This window comes from Salmo salar, chromosome 26, assembly GCF_965601325.2.
Source record: "Salmo salar chromosome 26, fSalSal1, whole genome shotgun sequence".
Lineage (NCBI taxonomy): Eukaryota > Metazoa > Chordata > Actinopteri > Salmoniformes > Salmonidae > Salmo > Salmo salar.
The window spans coordinates 9637999-9657764 of record NC_138316.1 but is presented as its reverse complement, the minus strand read 5'-3'; the positions used below and the strand labels follow the sequence as shown (position 1 = coordinate 9657764).

Here is a 19766-nt window from a genome sequence, read left to right as displayed (position 1 = left end):
GTCAAATGAAAAGTAGATTTTCAGCCCGGGCCTAATATTCTAAGAGTTGATTTGGGTTGGGCGGGCCTGGGTTTATGGTTTGCGTAACATTGTAACCTATGTTTGAGACCAACAAGTGGCTGTGTGACAATTGTGGCAGTATGTCTCACATAATTAGAATGAGATTCACTTCCTATGACCCCTCTCTGCTCTGATAGACATGAGCCTGCAACTCTCATCTCTCCAGCGTTGCGCTTCATCATTTATGTACTTGTAGAATCATAGCCGCGCCAAGGGTTCTGAAGGAACTGCAGCACCCCTGATAAATTGAAATACATTTGCCAAAGTTATAGAATTACTGCTGTCTCTTCAGAAATAAATTCAATAATTCAGAATAGCCTACTATGCCATGAGAAGGCTTATAATTTAATGACAGAGCTGTGGATTGTAGCCTAATAACAAGGAATAGCCTACAGTCGGGAATGCGTGGCAAATCTGTCAGTGAAAAAACAGCACGCAGACAAAACAGGCCTTTCGCAATATTTAAAATGCAATCAAGGGAAAACATAGGTTGGAAAGCAAATGGCTCCTGCTGAAAAGAGAAGACTAGGCTGTAGACTACCAAACTTTTGATCAACTTCCAAATATTGTTTTACAAAAAAGAGAGAGAGAGAGATAGGCTTTTGGCACAAGCGCATCGGCCATCACCAGCGAGTGAGCTGTGCATCATTGGGTGACAGAGTGCAACTGGAAAGCATTTTTAGGACTATAATTTCCTCCTCATATTGTAGCCTACAATATGTTTTTCCACACATCTAGACCTAGGTCATTGATGGACTCAAGACAAGGCCGTTTTTATTGATCTCAGATTCTCAGTTTGTCAGTGTCAAAGTAACCTGCCATTTCGATCATGTGTGCGGTATTAAAAAATGTTAATTTAAAATGATGTAGAATTGCATGAAATGGCCAACATTTTTGCCAGACCATAGGCTACTAAAATGTTTCCCCATGTGTGCAACTCCTATAAGTGCCTCTACTCTACTGCTTAATGCCACTACGTAAATGTTATGATATGCATGTAATGCTTTATTATAAAGGTGATTTTTTTCCCCCTCATGCGTTCCGGTACCTCAGAACTCCCCAGGTCACTCCACTCTCGCGCTCACTTTTTGTTCAGGCACCTCCCAATTTACAAATTAAGTACTGAGCAAATGGTAGTCACACCAGATACTGACTGGTTTTCTGATCCGCACCCCTAACATTTTGAAAGTATCTGTGACCAACAGTCCATAAATTAGGGCCTAATGAATTTATTTCAATTTACTGATTTCCTTATATGAACTGTAACTCAGTAAAATCTTTGAAATTGTTGCGTGTTGCATTTATATTTGTATTCAGTGTATATGCTAATAGCTTAAAAGTTAACTACCGAGATAACTAACCAGGCAACACAGTATGTTTTGAAATCTAATTGTCTGTTGCCTATCATTATTATAGGCTACCTGCTGCTGCAATGTCTCTCTCGCTCCTCAGGCCCACACGCACTGGCACACAAGCATGTGATTCACACATGAGTTTTCCAGGATATTCATGACCGTACGAACCCTTTTTGCTGACCAAAAATGTGCTTTAATTGGGCAAACAATTCACAAACTAGCAAGGAATATCAGCAAATGTGCACACAAGGCTTCACATGGCTCTGCACTTTGATCTCAGAAGGTAATTGAAAAGGACCTCCCATGCCTGTTAATGCAATACAATTCTACTCCGATGCGCTCTGCATAAATTGGGAGAACAGTGCACAAAACTCTCCATCCAGAGGACACTGATCCAATTCTGATCAAAGTAAATATATATTCTGTTTGGCCCAAAACATTTTTTTTTACTTGTCCCGGACAAGAGAACAAACATCAATGTTGAGCCCTGTCAATACCCTACTCCCCCAATGGTAATGCCTTTCTTTAACTCGATGTGGAAATCCAATTAATTTTGCCAACAGGTTAGCCCAGGTTGGCGCAAGGTAACAACGCATTAGCCAGTTTTCATGAACGCTTGACTGGGCGCAAGTGGATTTGGTCCTTGGAAAATTGCTTTGTGAGGGAGTGTGGAGCAACCTACAGCTACATTTTAGCCTGCTTCGCACAGCTAAATCGAGAGGTCATTCTTTTGACTTGGATGCTTCTGTCAGATTGCTGCCCGTTGTCATCTCTCTCGTCAGCCAGGACCCCATGCAGTTGTCAATGCAGGTGCCCGAGTGTAATTAATTTGGATTGATTCTGAATGTTTCGATGCTCTTTGAAATGAAACAAAGACTCTTGTTATTGGTATCTATCTGGCGTAAATAAAATGTGGGTGCTGCATTGCTGCTGCATTGCTGCTGCACCAGAAGGAGGACTCACCAAGGCAAGATGAATCCCATACAGCAAAAATAAACAAAAAATGTGAGTCACTCAAATGCAAACATCTCCTCTAATGTAAACTTCCCAGATGGTTGGTTCTCTTTATTGTGATAATACACCAGCTATACATGAGAGACATCAAAACCAGGTTTCTCAGCAAGATCGAAAGCTTTTGCAATTCTACACTTGGCATACCACTGTTTATAAATGTTGATTCTCAGGATGCAAGGAGTTTGTAGAACTGTAATTCAATTGAGGGGTTATATCTTTCCTTTACTTTGAAAACATAATGGGCACTTCCACTCTATGGGTGTATGGATTCCTTCATCTATTTAATTAAGGATGTTTACAGCGTGGTGTAAAATCAAAACACGCCTGGGGCTTGATGTTTTGTGGCGCTGGAAGAGTATGTCTGTGTCTTTTGTTATAAAAATGTCATGCAGATAGGATGTGACTTTTTCCTATTGTCCAGGTTCTTATTAAATCTATTAACTAGATTTTAGAATAAAATGACTGTGTTGTTACACTGTTACGTGTTTGGATTCATGTTAACAAGGAATCAATGTTGTGAAACAAAAAGCAACGCATCAGCCAATAAATGAATCAAATGTATGTCAGACTGCATGTCTAGACATGGTACGGTCAGACTGTATGTCTAGACATGGTACGGTCAGACTGTATGTCTAGACATGGTACAGTCTGTGCTAGTGTAGTCAGAGTTTCTATGCCGTTCAAAATTAAGCAATTGGAATTATTTAAGAAGAATGTTGTGAATCTTTCAATTTTGGTTTGTTTTATGTTCCAGGCTGAACTGACTTTGATGGGCTATAGAGGAAAAAATAAAATAGCTTTTTGGTGTGATACCTTTTTCATTACATTCAGACATTTTGGGCGAAGGTCAGATAAATGTGAAGTATTTGGACAGACCAACGTCTCATATTGACGTTTTGAAAGCACTGAGTATGCCATATTTGACAATTTGATCAAACCCTGCAATTTCATCTTATTTTCATCATTGTAAGGTTTATGATAATGAATTCAAGTTTGTGGTTGTTGAGGTGAAGGATGGGGTTAGGATTGACGTATTCCTGGAGAAAATGTATGACAGAAAAAAAAGTTATCTGACAGAAATTGACATCGATGCCCAAAACATCTGTATTCAACTAGAAATTGTCAGACCAGACTAATCAATGGACAAGACCAGTCAAAATTTTGGACACACCTACTCATTGCAGGGTTTTTCTTTATTTGTACTATTTTGTACATTGTAAAATAGTTGTGAAGACATCAGAATTATGAAAAAACACATATGGAATCATGTAGTAACCAGAAAAGTTTTAAACAAATCAAAATATATTTGATATTTGATATTATTCAAAGTAGCCACCCTTTGCCTTGATGACAGCTTTGAACACTCTTGGCATTCTCTCAACCAGCTTCATGAGGTAGTCACCTGGAATGCGTTTCAATTAACAGGTGTGCCTTGTTAAAAGTTCATTTGTGGGATTTATTTCCTTCTTAATGCGTTTGAGCCAATCAGTTGTGTTGTGACAAGGTAGGGGTGGTATACAGAAGATAGCCCTATTTGGTAAAAGACCAAGTCCATATTATGGCAAGAACAGCTCAAATAAGCAAAGGGAAACGATAGTCCATCATAACTTTAAGACATGAAGGTCAGTCAATGCAGATAATGTGAAGAACTTTGAAAGTTTCTTCAAGTGCAGTCGCAAAAGCCATCAAGCACTTTGATGAAACTGGCTCCCATGAGGACCGCCACAGGAAAGGAAGACCCAGAGTTACCTCTGCTGCAGAGGATAAGTTCATCAGAGTTACCAGCCTCAGAAATTGCAGTCCAAAGAAATATTTCACAGAGTTCAAGTAACAGACATATCTCAACATCAACTGTTCAGAGGAGACTAAGTGAATCAGGCCTTTATGGTAGAATTACTGCAAAGAAACCATGACTAAAGGACACCAATACTAAGAAGAGACTTGCTTGGGCCAAGAAACACGAGCAATGGACATTAGACTGGTGGAAATCTGTCCTTTGGTCTGATGAGTCCAAATTTGAGATTTTTGGTTCCAACCACTGTGTCTTTGTGAGAAGCAGAGTAGGTGAACAGATGAATTCCGCATGTGTGGTTCCCCCCCGTGAAGCATGGTAAAGGAGGTGTGATGGTGTGGGGGTGCTTTGCTGGTGACATTGTCAGTGATTTATTTAGAATTCAAGACACACTTAACCAGCATGGTTAACACAGCATTCTGCAGCGATACGCCATCCCATCTGGTTTGCGCTTAGTGGGACTATCATTGTTTTTCAACAGGACAATGACCCAACACACCTCCAGGCTGTGTAAGGGCTATTTGACCAAGAAGGTCAGTGATGGAGTGCTGCGTCAGATGACCTGGCCTCCACAATCCCCCGACCTCAACCAAATTGAGATGGTTTGGGATGAGTTGGACCGCAGAGTGAAGGAAAAGCAGCCAACAAGTGCTCAGCATATGTGGGAACTCCTTCAAGACTGTTGGAAAAACATTCCAGGTGAAGCTGGTTGAGAGAATGCCAAAAGTGTGCAAAGCTGTCATCAAGTCAAAGGGTGGCTACTTTCAAGAATCTAAAATATGACATATATTTTGATTACTACATGATTCCTTATGTGTTATTTCATAAACTCAGCAAAAAAAGAAACATCCCTTTTTCAGGACCCTGTCTTTCAAAGATAATTCGTAAAAATCCAAATAACTTCACAGATCTTCATTGTAAAGGGTTTAAACACTGTTTCCCATGCTTGTTCAATGAACCATAAACAATTAATGAACATGCACCTATGGAACAGTCGTTAAGACACTAACAGCTTACAGACGGTGGGCAATTAAGGTCACAGTTATGAAAACTTAGAACACTAAAGAGGCCTTTCTACTGACTCTGAAAAACACCAAAAGAAAGATGCCCAGGGTCCCTGCTCATCTGCGTGAACGTGCCTTAGGCATGCTGCAAGGAGGCATGAGGACTGCAGATGTGGCCAGGGCAATAAATTGCCATATCCGTACTGTGAGACGCCTAAGACAGCACTACAGGGAGACAGGGCAGACAGCTGATCATCCTCGCAGTGGCATACCATGTGTAACAACACCTGCACAGGATCGGTACATCCGAACATCACACCTGCGTGACAGGTACAGGATGGCAACAACAACTGCCCGAGTTACACCAGGAACGCACAATCCCTCCATCAGTGCTCAGACTGCGCAATAGGCTGAGAGAGGCTGGACTGAGGGCTTGTAGGCCTGTTGTAAGGCAGGTCCTCACCAGACATCACTGGCAACAACGTCGCCTATGGGCACAAACCCACCGTTGCTGGACCAGACAGGACTGGCAAAAAGTGCTCTTCACTGACGAGTCGCGGTTTTGTCTCACTGGAGTGATGGTCAGATTTGCGTTTATCGTCAAAGGAATGAGCGTTACACTGAGGCCTGTACTCTGGAGCGGGATCGATTTGGAGGTGGACGGTCCGTCATGGTCTGGGGCGATGTGTCACAGCATCATCGGACTGAGCTTGTTGTCATCGCAGGCAATCTCAACGCTGTGCGTTACAGGGAAGACATCCTCCTCCCTCATGTGGTACCCTTCCTGCAGGCTCATCCTGACATGACCCTCCAGCATGACAATGCCACCTGCTCGTTCTGTGCGTGATTTCCTGCAAGACTGGAATGTCAGTGTTCTGCCATGGCCAGCAAAGAGCCCAGATCTCAATCCCATTGTGTACGTCTTGGACCTGTTGGATCGGAGGGTGAGGGCTAGGGCCATTCCCCCCAGAAATATCCGGGAACTTGCAGGTGCCTTGGTGGAAGAGTGTGGTAACATCTCACAGCAAGAACTGGCAAATCTGGTGCAGTCCATGAGGAGGAGATGCACTGCAGTACTTAATGCAGCTGGTGGCCACACCAGATACTGACTGTTACTTTTGATTTTGACCCCCGCTTTGTTCAGGGACACATTATTCCATTTATGTTAGTCACATGTCTGTGGAACTTGTTCAGTTTATGTCTTAGTTGTTGAATCTTGTTATGTTCATACAAATATTTACACGTTAAGTTTGCTGAAAATAAACGCAGTTGACAGTGAGTTTCTTTTTTTGCTGAATTTAGCTTTGATGTGTTCACTGTTATTCTACAATGTAGAAAATAGTAAAAATAAAGAAAAACCCTTGAATGAATTGGTGTGGCCAGACTTTTGACTGGTACTGTATCTATTGTTGTTTTTGGCTTTAATTCCTGTTAGGTCACATTCCATGCAATGTAAAAGAGAAACTACACAACAGTCACACAGCTGCTTAAAAACTGGTGGCAGAATATGCTGTATTCTGAGCATGTAAAATAGCAATCTCTTGGAATACTTGAAGTTATAAGAAAAACATGAGTAGGGCAGGTATTAAAGATGTGGTTTGTTTGAGGGGTTGGGTCACTGCTGAACAGCAATTTTTATCACATATCAATGTAATATAACCTCATTTTTTCTTCATAACAGTAATGTATAGTGTCTCGTCGCAGCTCACTACTCCCTGATTTTCATATTTCACATTTTTTGTTGATGTATGAATGTCAATTTCAAACCTGTCAAGAGTTTCATTTCAGTGTGTCAATCATCCTGAGCATTTCCTCTTAGTTAAGCTGCGATTTGTGAAAAGCCCCATATTGCATGCTTGACTTTGCATTTCATAATGTTAATCTTGCAACTCTGCCAAGATAGTGTGGAGAAGAGACATCTAACCTTGTAACAAGATAGTGTGGAGAAGAGACATCTAACCCTGTAACAAGTTGTGTGGAGAAAGGACATCTAACCCTGTAACAAGATAGTGTGGAGAAGAGACATCTAACCCTGTAACAAGTTGTGTGGAGAAAGGACATCTAACCCTGTAACAAGATAGTGTGGAGAAGAGACATCTAACCCTGTAACAAGTTGTGTGGAGAAAGGACATCTAACCCTGTAACAAGATAGTATGGAGAAGAGACATCTAACCCTGTAACAAGTTGTGTGGAGAAAGGACATCTAACCCTGTAACAAGATAGTGTGGAGAAAAGACATCTAACCCTGTAACAAGTTGTGTGGAGAAAGGACATCTAACCCTGTAACAAGTTGTGTGGAGAAAGGACATCTAACCCTGTAACAAGATAGTGTGGAGAAGAGACATCTAACCCTGTAACAAGTTGTGTGGAGAAAGGACATCTAACCCTGTAACAAGATAGTGTGGAGAAGAGACATCTAACCCTGTAACAAGTTGTGTGGAGAAAGGACATCTAACCCTGTAACAAGATAGTATGGAGAAGAGACATCTAACCCTGTAACAAGTTGTGTGGAGAAAGGACATCTAACCCTGTAACAAGATAGTGTGGAGAAAAGACATCTAACCCTGTAACAAGATAGTGTGGAGAAAGGACATCTAACCCTGTAACAAGTTGTGTGGAGAAAGGACATCTAACCCTGTAACAATATAGTGTGGAGAAGAGACATCTAACCCTGTAACAAGTTGTGTGGAGAAGAGACATCTAACCCTGTAACAAGTTGTGTGGAGAAAGGACATCTAACCCTGTAACAATATAGTGTGGAGAAGAGACATCTAACCCTGTAACAAGTTGTGTGGAGAAGAGACATCTAACCCTGTAACAAGTTGTGTGGAGAAAGGACATCTAACCCTGTAACAAGATAGTGTGGAGAAGAGACATCTAACCCTGTAACAAGTTGTGTGGAGAAAGGACATCTAACCCTGTAACAAGATAGTGTGGAGAAGAGACATCTAACCCTGTAACAAGATAGTGTGGAGAAGAGACATCTAACCCTGTAACAAGTTGTGTGGAGAAAGGACATCTAACCTTGTAACAAGATAGTGTGGAGAAGAGACATCTAACCCTGTAACAAGTTGTGTGGAGAAAGGACATCTAACCCTGTAACAAGATAGTATGGAGAAGAGACATCTAACCCTGTAACAAGTTGTGTGGAGAAAGGACATCTAACCCTGTAACAAGATAGTATGGAGAAGAGACATCTAACCCTGTAACAAGTTGTGTGGAGAAAGGACATCTAACCCTGTAACAAGATAGTGTGGAGAAAAGACATCTAACCCTGTAACAAGTTGTGTGGAGAAAGGACATCTAACCCTGTAACAAGTTGTGTGGAGAAAGGACATCTAACCCTGTAACAAGATAGTGTGGAGAAGAGACATCTAACCCTGTAACAAGTTGTGTGGAGAAAGGACATCTAACCCTGTAACAAGATAGTGTGGAGAAGAGACATCTAACCCTGTAACAAGTTGTGTGGAGAAAGGACATCTAACCCTGTAACAAGATAGTATGGAGAAGAGACATCTAACCCTGTAACAAGTTGTGTGGAGAAAGGACATCTAACCCTGTAACAAGATAGTGTGGAGAAAAGACATCTAACCCTGTAACAAGATAGTGTGGAGAAAGGACATCTAACCCTGTAACAAGTTGTGTGGAGAAAGGACATCTAACCCTGTAACAATATAGTGTGGAGAAGAGACATCTAACCCTGTAACAAGTTGTGTGGAGAAGAGACATCTAACCCTGTAACAAGTTGTGTGGAGAAAGGACATCTAACCCTGTAACAATATAGTGTGGAGAAGAGACATCTAACCCTGTAACAAGTTGTGTGGAGAAGAGACATCTAACCCTGTAACAAGTTGTGTGGAGAAAGGACATCTAACCCTGTAACAAGATAGTGTGGAGAAGAGACATCTAACCCTGTAACAAGTTGTGTGGAGAAAGGACATCTAACCCTGTAACAAGATAGTGTGGAGAAGAGACATCTAACCCTGTAACAAGATAGTGTGGAGAAGAGACATCTAACCCTGTAACAAGTTGTGTGGAGAAAGGACATCTAACCTTGTAACAAGATAGTGTGGAGAAGAGACATCTAACCCTGTAACAAGTTGTGTGGAGAAAGGACATCTAACCTTGTAACAAGATAGTGTGGAGAAGAGACATCTAACCCTGTAACAAGATAGTATGGAGAAGAGACATCTAACCCTGTAACAAGTTGTGTGGAGAAAGGACATCTAACCCTGTAACAAGATAGTATGGAGAAGAGACATCTAACCTTGCTATGGTATTCTACACAGTAGACCAGTAGAACACAAACAAATTTAATGAAAAGCCTGATTGGGGATTTTATTGAGGAGTTGGTGAAGTGGCAAATCACTGTAGCAAATAAGAGACAGAAAACAAACTCAAAGCACTCCCAGACACAGGCCCGACTGACAGCTTGCCTGTGCCCAAACAATGGAATCAAACAGGGTCTTGCCTACTCTAAATTGATCATCCCACCGCCAGAGGATTCCTCATCCAAAACTGAATGGAGCACCAGCAGGGTAGTTAACCAGTAATCAAGTCTCATCCAATTCCAAATCCTCTTTCTCTTTCTCTTTCTCTTTCTCTCTCTTTCTCTCTCTCTCTCTCTCTCTCTCTCTCTCTCTCTCTCTCTCTCTCTCTCTCTCTCTCTCTCTCTCTCTCTCTCTCTCTCTCTCTCTCTCTCTCTCTCTCTCTCTCTCTCTCTCTCTCTCTCTCTCTCTCAGAATTACACTTGTAAGTGGGGCAGAAGCTTTACTGATTGCCCTTGATGTGAATCAGGTGCATGTGCTTGCCTATTGCCAACTTCACTTTTTCCTTCGCTTATTTGTCAGAAGGGGGAATCGGACCCACAGAGCCACTAAAGCTCCCATAGATCATTGTTTTTCAAACGTGTCCTCGGGGACCCCCAGACATTTCACAGTGTTGTTGTGGCCCTGAACTAGCTCACCTGATTGACCTAGTCAAAGGCTTGATGATTAGTTGACAAGTCGAAAACATAGAATAGATCAAATACATGGAATGGCTGCGGGTCCCCGAGGAGATGTTTGAGAACCACTGCCATAGATAACCGGCGTGCTTGAGAGGATCAGTTTGAGCAAGGTGAGGTGCAGAATTGTGATTTGTAGATCAGTGATTCTGTAAAACCCCAGTGCAATGTAGTAGGTCTCAAAACACATCTTTGATCAGTCATTATTCCACACTTACATGTGATTAGACAGGAACACAATGCATTGTATTTTTCCTGGCTATTCCACTCTCTCTGCAATGAAACAGAATTCATGGGAGGGGAATTTTTGTTTCTCTAGATGTAGTGCTGCTTCCAAACACGTCTGCTCATTGTGGTGTGTGTCTAAGGCGATTATACAGTCTTTACTTATTTACTAACCGAGAAATTCTCATGTGGTCTGAGCTTTGGTTGCTCGCATCATCCCCTTTTTATCCCATCTTACCACTACAGCCTATTACACCGATGCTCTGTTATAGTGCTCTATCCAACCCGTTTAGTGAATCACGTTAGGACTTGACTCATTCCATCATTCAGTCCACCATTCTCAAATAACGCATTTCATATTATGCCGTTTTCCATTGTGTATCTGGGTTCATGGACACACTTATCTTCATTCTGCGACAGCAGGAAACAATTTTCCATTAGTAGGAGTGAAAGATGTGAGCTTTAACTCGAAAGGCATGCAAAGTCAAATATTTACTCTTGCTCTGGCAAGCCTCGCATGTCCATATGCGTTTGTTTGTTGTTTGCTTCCTTTCTACATTGGCACACTGAGAGATATTGATATCATACAACCATTTGAAAGAGTATATAAGAATCATACCACAGTCTATTCTATATGGCGCATGTTTTACAAGGCCGTAACAGCATTCTAAATGAATAAGAGTAAACAATATCAGTGGATTTCAACTGAATATAAGGATTTCAACTGAATATAAGATGTTATGTTGAATTCTTTTTTTGAACGGGGCTGAATGTCACTCACACTATGACTTTTTCTTCCTACACATTTCTGCCTGGTTTGTAGGTGTGTACTGCCTTTTCAGCAACCCACATTTTCTTTGACTGAAAAGGTGGTGTTCTCTCTCTCTCCCACACAATGGAAGTGTATTATCTATAGCCTCAATAGAGAGATACTTTGTAGCTTTTGATGTTTGGCAGGTGTGCCTTTCAAAGAGAAGAGTAAAGGCATTCAGCTTGATTGGAACACAAGAATTGCACAGGGGTTCACAACACAAACCATTACAGGAACTGGATGTTGGTGGGCGCTGCATTCAAAACACTCCATATCAAAGATTTAATTGGAGCTGGCAACCTTGGTCAAATCTAGGGATATCTTTTTAACACCCTCGTTGTAAAATAGGCCCCAGTCGAGAGCTTCTGCATGCTATGACAGGAAGGGAGAGTGAGTCACAACTCGTCTGTAAATCAGGCGGGAAGGAGCAAGGCGCTCCTTGTCTCTTTGTGTTCTAGGGCGTATTTATTAAAGGCACAGAAGTGATATGGTGCGCACAAATACAGTTTGGATATTAAATTTGCCAGAAAAAGCGATACCTCCTAGGGTTTTCCCCCCCCCCCTTCGCCGGATCACACTTTAATGCAGGCTGCACGTCTAGACGGCTCGGGCCAAGTGTTATTAAATAAAGCATGCCGTTTTGAGACGTGGCCACAGCTGGGAGGATGGTTTCATGTTGAACGTCTACTGTGAAAACGATTCAGAGTGGGCATGACCGAGGGGAGAGCAGACGGAATGCTGACAAGCTCTCACCTCCAAGCAAGTACATTTGGTTTACCTTAAGACAGGCTTAAACCTGGAATCCTTAATGGTGAAACAGCCACATCCATCCACACTATGAGGTTGGAATAATATTGAGAGATTGTAAATATTATGATAATGCAATTTTAGTGTAAAAGCTGTTTGAAAAGGCTGCTCTTTTGGTGGGATGGAGTTTTGGCCTGCCTGGTGCCATCACCAGGCAGTAAAATAGTTAATAGACCAATAAGAAAGAGAGTTTCAAACCTCTCTGCCAATAACAGATAGTTTTTAGTTTTCCCCTCCCCACTCAGACCACACCCAGACAGTCCTAGCAAAATTCTTGCTTGAGAAATTGCTGGCTGTATTTCTATATATTGAAAGTTACATATCTTGAAAACTTGATTGCTGACATGCAAAACATTTTGGGACTATATCAACAATGGACTAATGAAACAAATACCAAAAGATCGTTTTGGGGTGGAATTGTCCTTTAAATGTCATTACATCCATTTATAACTATTGTGTTATTCATATACAGTATGTAAATTAATACCCCCAAAATAATACTGTCTTCACATAGGGAATAACAGAATGATGGAGTGTTTAACATCAAGGGAAGTAATTGGCATACATTTATGCACGTAAATGCCTGCAATAAATTATTGAATTATTAATTTATTATGCTAAGTATTTCTATTTCAATGTCTTCAAATCTGAACACTGTAGAATATTAGGCAATTTAAGTGATGAACGAATTAGCTGGCCTTGATGCGTGAAAGAAGAAGCATATGGCGAGAGATTCCTGTTCACTTCAGATAATATGGGGCTTTCACTTCCTTGCTCAGTGTATTGTAAAACTTCTCCACAATAAAGTCCATTGTATCAGTTGGTATGCACCAGCTTGGGTTGGGTGGCACTGAAAATGGTCTCATATATCTGCAATGCATCTTTATCCTACACATGGATAATCAGGGGCCATTTTTGGGTCGTGCTGGTCCCCAAAGATCCACCCTAAGATCATTTGGTCCGGTTGATCATCGAAGATGCAGGCCAAGTCAGTTCAGTCAGGGGATTGACATTTTTTTAATGTAACCTTTATTTAACATGGCAAGTCAGTTTAGAACAAATTCTTATTTACAATGACGGCCTACTCCGGCCAAACCTGGACGATGCTGGGCCAATTGTGCACCGCCCTATGGGACTCCCAATCACGGCCAGATGTGATACAGCCTGGATTTTACACACATACTCACAGACACAGACACACAGAATTACCTCAGGGAACTTATTTGGGTGGCCTCTTGAAGGGAAAATAAGATTTTTTTTTTTAACTAGGTCATCTAGGACTCACTCAATAGAATACTCCATCTAGCTCAAGTTTCGTTTAGTCTTGTCACAGTTGTATGGGGGCCGCAGACCATGGCAAGTCAACCAATGGAACTGACACTACAATCTTGTCATTCCCAATGAAAGGTCAAATATTTCATTCTCTGCTCTAAAAACTAGTCAGCAATGTTAACACAAATGAAAGTAAAATGTGCTTATTTCTACCTGGTAAAGATAGTTGAACATTTTCAACATATTTCTTGGAACAGCTAATAACATTTTAATTACGGAATATCATCAGAATACTGTTGAAGACTGTATCTGTGAAAAATGTATCAGTCAATTTGTTAATCAATTAATCGAACGTTTTCAGGCCCGTTCATAGTAGGTCACTGACAAAGTTATTGGGTAGTGGATCGCATTACAAAAACGCACACACATAAAATAACACACCACTTTGAAAGTTCCTAAATCATTTTCATCAATTAAAAAGCTGATTTGTTTTTTTCTTCATAAGCATGCACATTTACATTTTAGTGTCTCGTTTAGTCTCGGAACACCCCACTCTTTAATTTCAGATATAAATCACAAAGTTAATCAAATCAATATGAAATGGAGAACATTCATCTCATGCAAGACCTTGGAGGGAGATACAATTGGATATTTTATTTCATATCAAACAACTCGGTTAGCTGGCATTGGATACTGTCACTGAATATGCCATGGATCAATATACTTTCAAATATGAGCAAGCTATCATTTTTCAGGGATATATTACGCTTTTGGACTGTGTCACGCTGTGTCCAAAATTCTTAGGTGTTGTCTTACCAACATCTGATGCCAAATTAGCTTCTTTTAAACCCGTTGTTTTACCATGTCCGTCAAACCAAACAATTAAAGAATATTTTGTGCTAAATAGCCTGACAACGCAATTAATATTCCCTGCTGTCTGCTATGTTTATACAAGACAAGAGTCAGTAAACATGACAGATTGATTTTGTCACAGGTGTTGGGTGGTAGTCACGCTTGGGTAGAGAAATAAATGAATTTTTCGACAAGCCTTGGGCAGTCCCCCTTATTACAACTATTTATTTGCACCCTCTTAATGACACAATTAATCCAGCCTGAACTTGGAGGCACTACATAAACCGCTGTCTCCTCATAATCTGCATGACAGCAAATAAACTCCTTCTATACTTGACGGGTTAAATGCTAGCACTTACAAATAACTTCTGCTGTTGGTTTTGTAGCTTGTTCGTCGTAAAATATGTTCCCCTTCAGTTTATTTGCCACACAATATTGGTTTCAAAGTGCGTTCTTAAATATGGGTTATCTGATGGGGATACTTCCATCCAGCTACCGGGCAATGCTTAATAAATCATAATGAAGGCATTTCTAAATATATTTACTAAGAAACAATGCGAAAGTAGTCTATGATCAGTAAGACTGAGATTACAAAACATTAGGAATACCTGCTCTTTCCATGACATAGACTGACCAGGTGAAGCCATGTGAAAGCTATGATCCCCTTATGGATGTCACTTGTTAAATCCACTTCAGTCAGTGTAGATGAAAGGGAGGAGACAGTTTAAAGAAGTATTTCTAATGCTTCAGACAATTGAGACTTGGATTGTGTATGTGTGCCATTCAGAGGGTGAATTGGCAAAACAAAAGATTTAAGTGCCTTTGAACGGGGTATGGTAGTAGGTGCCAGGCGCACCGGTTTGAGTGTGTCTAGAACTGCAATGCTGCTGGGTTTTTCATGTTCAACAGTTTCCCATGTGTATCAAGAATAGTCTACCACCCAAAGGACATCCAGCCAACTTGACACAATTGTGGGAAGCATTGGAGTCAACATGAGCCAGCATCCCTGTGAAACGCTTTTGACACCTTGTAGAGTCCACGCCCCGACAAATTGAGGCTGTTCTGAGGGCAAAAGGGGGTGCAACTCAATATTAGGAAGATGTTCCTAATGTTTTGTACACTCAGTGTAGTTTTGTGTTTATATACTATCTACAGATTGTCCTCACATGGGCCACCATGGGAATTCCTTATTATTCAGATTCCTTGTATTATCATACATCCTTACAACTGGTGTGTCTGGTGTGAGTAGGATCCTTTCAAGTACATCCAATAATATCAATGAATACCTTGTTTATGTTAAAACAAAGATTTATGAATTGTGAATAGGTCATTGATTAGTATGAAACATTGCCAGCTACAGTACAGTGTCTTGCAAAAGTAGTTCTTCAAGTTTTATTGTGTTACAAAGTTGGATTAAAAGGGATGTACTTAATTGTCTTTTTTTTTTTGTCAACAATCTACAACGCACGGTAGCTGGATGAAAGTATCCACATCAAATAAGCTACACTTATTTTTGGTTCTCCTTTAATCCCTCTAGTAGGACATAGCCACATGTATGAATCGCAACTGAAAACTGTGCACGCAACAAGCGTGCACAGTCTTGATTTTACTTACACCGGTGTGTATAAGCGAGACAGGCCTACATACTGTTTTTATGTACACTCACAGAAGGCTTCACTCCGTCACCTCCTTCACATCATTTCCACATTTTGACTGCTGTGGCGTCGCCCAGAGAGCCTGAATGATCTCATAAGCTATTAGCTGTTATTAAAAAAAGGCCCGGGTCAATAGCTGTTAACCGGTGCTACGATAGAGCGGTTACAGGCCAGCCCTGTCAACTGAACTGAAGACCAAGCTGCTTCTGCAGCTGCTCTCTAGGTAGAGAGGGAAAGTGGCATGGCCTTGCTTCCTTCCCCTTATTGAGCTGTTGTTTCGCTGTTGATTGTAGACCTCAGCACTTTTCCCTCTCCAGGCCCACGGCTCAGCACTTCTCTTTTACATGGCAGGGTCAACCTCATATAACTCAGAAACTTGCTGTGATTTCAAGGCTAGAGAAATGTTTGTCCGCAAGAAGTTAATGCAGGCTTCCCCAATAAATGATGCTGCTCTTCATATAGGAGAAAGCTCATCTTCATTTTTTGTTGTTGCGTGTGGCACTTTTCATTATTTCGAGCCGGTCGTGTTTTACTGTCCCAACTAAAAAATATTTAATTATGTGATCACCGGCAGAAGAATTCTGAGGACAGCGGCCTCGTATCTGATCATAAGACTGTTTGTCAGACAACCCGATTCTCATTAGCACACTTTTCTCTCATCCAACAGATCCGTGAAACCGCGAGGTTGCCAGGACGCTGGTGCCGGGGAAAGGTCATGACATAATTATGAATCTGCCTCCATTTTTGGCAGTAGTTAACAATTTACGTCGGACCATGCGCAAAGTTTTTTTTTACCGTTATCTGTGACTCTTCATGTGATATAGCTAGTTCTGTTTCTGTGGGCCTCAAATTACGAGTCTTATTCATTTCACTCCCACGGATGGGGCAATTCCATTGGGTAATGAATAAGCTGGCAGACAGGGAGTGATTTCCCCATCTCTCTCTGTTGCGTGAGCCTGCGATAGATTTCACAGATGCCATACGGTGGCAACTCATGTGCAGGATGCATTACAGCATGTTATTTCTTTATTTCTTAGGTGCTGCTTTTCTATTACTGATTTATGTGTTATTGTGCTTGATCCGGTGATGGGATTTGTGACATGAGGTGCATGAGACTTTTGGAACAAGGCCCCAGGTCGAACGGGTGGGGAGCCCTCCCAGATTCAGCCGAATATGGTGGGCAGCAGTGTTGCATTCAAAAGCACAAAGAAATGACACAGTATATTTATTTTTCCACACCTGGTCCCCAAAATTCACTCTCAGAGGGGTTTACAGTAAAGCTCATTAAGCTGCGTGGCGGGTTGTTGTTTTTCTCCAGATGTTAAGTAACATTGTCTTGCACTTGGGGCTCTACTCTTTCCTCTGGAGCTTCTAGCCCAATGCCATTTGGGTGTTTGTCTTACAGGCATTTCTGTGGTGTTGGAAGGATGTTGTTTTTCCCCTACACTTCCTGGTTCTTGGTTTTGATTGTAGAGGGCCCTTGATGTTCTTGTGACTTGTAGAGATAGAGCTTTCATTGTCTATTTACCACCTTAAATTAATGTCAAATTAGGGGAGTGGTTAAAGTGAAATGTTTAATGTTTTTGTAACATTAATTATTTTTCTGGGGGGTTGAAAGCAATCAATGATGAACAGCATGTCGATATAAAATTGACGACCGGTTGCGTTGAAAACCACTAGCTGACCAGCTTGATCTTGAGGAAGTTTCCAAAAGATTCATTCATTTATTTTTGTTTGTAAATGAGGGTGTTGCGTTCAATAAAAATAGATTTTCAATCTGATATCGGCAGTTGGCACTAGGGAAGATGTAGGCAAGCTGCAATGTCTTTATCTATGACCACAGATGAGAGAGAGCGGGAGAGAGAAAGAGAGAGAGAGAGCGAGGGATGAAGAGAGAGAGGAGAGAGGAAGAGCTCACATGGCTAACCGTATCCCCAAAAGGCCAGAGCTGTCAGTTTCTTCTTCAGCTCTTTATTTGCCACTCCTGAGCTTTCACTCTCTATTCCCTACTCCTCCAACCACTGGGTCCCCTAACTCTACTTCACTTGGCTGATGTGTATGCTTGTCTTTCAAGAGCCACATGTCTGTTTTATCAATAGGTAAGCTAGTAAGGTAAGAGACGCAAACCCCTAAAATAGTACGCAAAGGGTATGGACAAAGTCGAATGGAATCTTTTATCAGTATACCCAGCAAACCAAAATTGGTTATGTGAAAGTTCCCAGAACTTTCCCAGAATGTTCTATGGTGGCTATTATATAGATATTTTTTTTCTGGAAAAAAATTAATCTTGTTTTCCAAAACATTCTGTGTTTTTGGGGATGCTATTATCCTAATGTTAGATAAAACCATAACTATAACTTAATGGGAATCTTAGCTAATGTTCTGGAATGTTCCCGGTTTGCATCATATGGAATGAATTCATTCAGAGTTCTCAGACAAGACTGTAATGACCAAATTTTGATGCACATTTGCACGAAAAGTAATGTTTGCCTCTTGGCAAGGTCACCATAAAAAATTGTGCTCATTTACATTTCAAAAGTTTAATATATAAAGATATAGAAAAGGCATTTGACAAATGGGTGCTGTGGATATTTCAGTCTTTTTGACAGTTGGATTATTTGTACTTAATAGAAATGCAGAGGCGGACCTCTGGTCAAATGACACATTGGAGTAAAACACTTTCCCAAAGGTGATTGAAGTGCTTTTTTTTATCTCGAAACCAAGGACTGAGCATTGAGTAGATATTAGTGTGTCTGTACTTCTTTACCCTTTTGCTCTAATGACACAACACTTTTAATCCGCTTTAACACTGTCTCCTACTCCCAAGGGTGCCAATAAAGAGGGATTCTCTCAGGCGGCAGACATAAAGTAGTGACATCTCTCTCTCTTCTCTCTCTCTCCCTTGACAGACAAGGCTATGAGGGGCTGGAGCAGAAGCTGAAGGAGGTCTTCACAGAGCGGACTGGCATCCTGCGTCAACTCTCCAAGACTACAAAGGAACTGGACAGCATAAAAGGCAACCTTCAGGTTAGAGCCCCACTGTTTCTTTTCTGACCGATTACAGTGGGATGTTAAAGAAAGGTGGATGGCTTTAAGTGCCTTTGGAATCATGGGGTTATTTCGAAAGGCTGTGTTTAAGAGCTTAAAAAATGGCTTAAAAATTCAGCTCAGCCTCTGATTCACTTTTTCTCATCCACTGTCCTGGGGTATAATGAGCCACTACATACCTGGGGCCTCATTTATTAAAAGCAAATAAGCAATATGTTCTGTGTTTTGACGACCCCTCCACCTGATATAAATACGAATTGGAAGTGGAAGTCCTGTAGTTGAGGTGCAGTTGTAAAAACTGGAAAATTACTCCAAGGTAGAAGTGTTGAGAAATCTGGCTCTACACTCTTCGAAAAAAGGGTTCCAAAAGGGTTCTTCAGCTGTCCCCATAAGAGAACTCTTTTTGGTTCCATGTAGAACCCTCTTTAAGGGTACTACATGGAACTAAAAGGGTTCTACCTGGAACCCCAACAAGTTATTCAACAGGTTATCCCATGGGGACAGCCGAAGAACCCTTTCAGGTTCTAGTTTGCAGAGGATTTTTAATGATATGATCAAGTAACTTTTTGCGACAGGACGTGCACGTGTGGTGCTGATGGAGGATGTTTATATTACATTATTTTACTTCAGTACTGTATTTGACATCTTTCAAATACCTTAGATGTGTGTGATTGAAATTGCCTGGCTCAATGGAACCAATGGAATAGTTCACCTGGAACTGGAACTCCGCCTGGAACTCCAGGCGGACTCAAGCAAACACTGAAATTATTTGAATGATTTCACCCCCAGGTCTACTTTAAATGGTATCTATGCTTCTACCCTTGACATCTACCACAGGTCGATGTAATCTGTTTTTGACATACAGA

At 41.1% G+C, this 19766-nt stretch overlaps 1 protein-coding gene across 1 annotated transcript in view; it reads left to right on the top strand.

Annotated features, from left to right (window-relative positions):
• Nucleotides 1–19766, top strand: part of LOC106587094 (leucine zipper protein 2) — a 169235-nt gene that overhangs the window by 84567 nt on the left and 64902 nt on the right. Inside the window, exon 2 of the mRNA XM_014175054.3 lies at nt 18762–18879. Within this exon, the coding sequence (XP_014030529.1) occupies nt 18762–18879 (118 nt within the window). The remainder of the gene's footprint in view (nt 1–18761; nt 18880–19766) is intronic.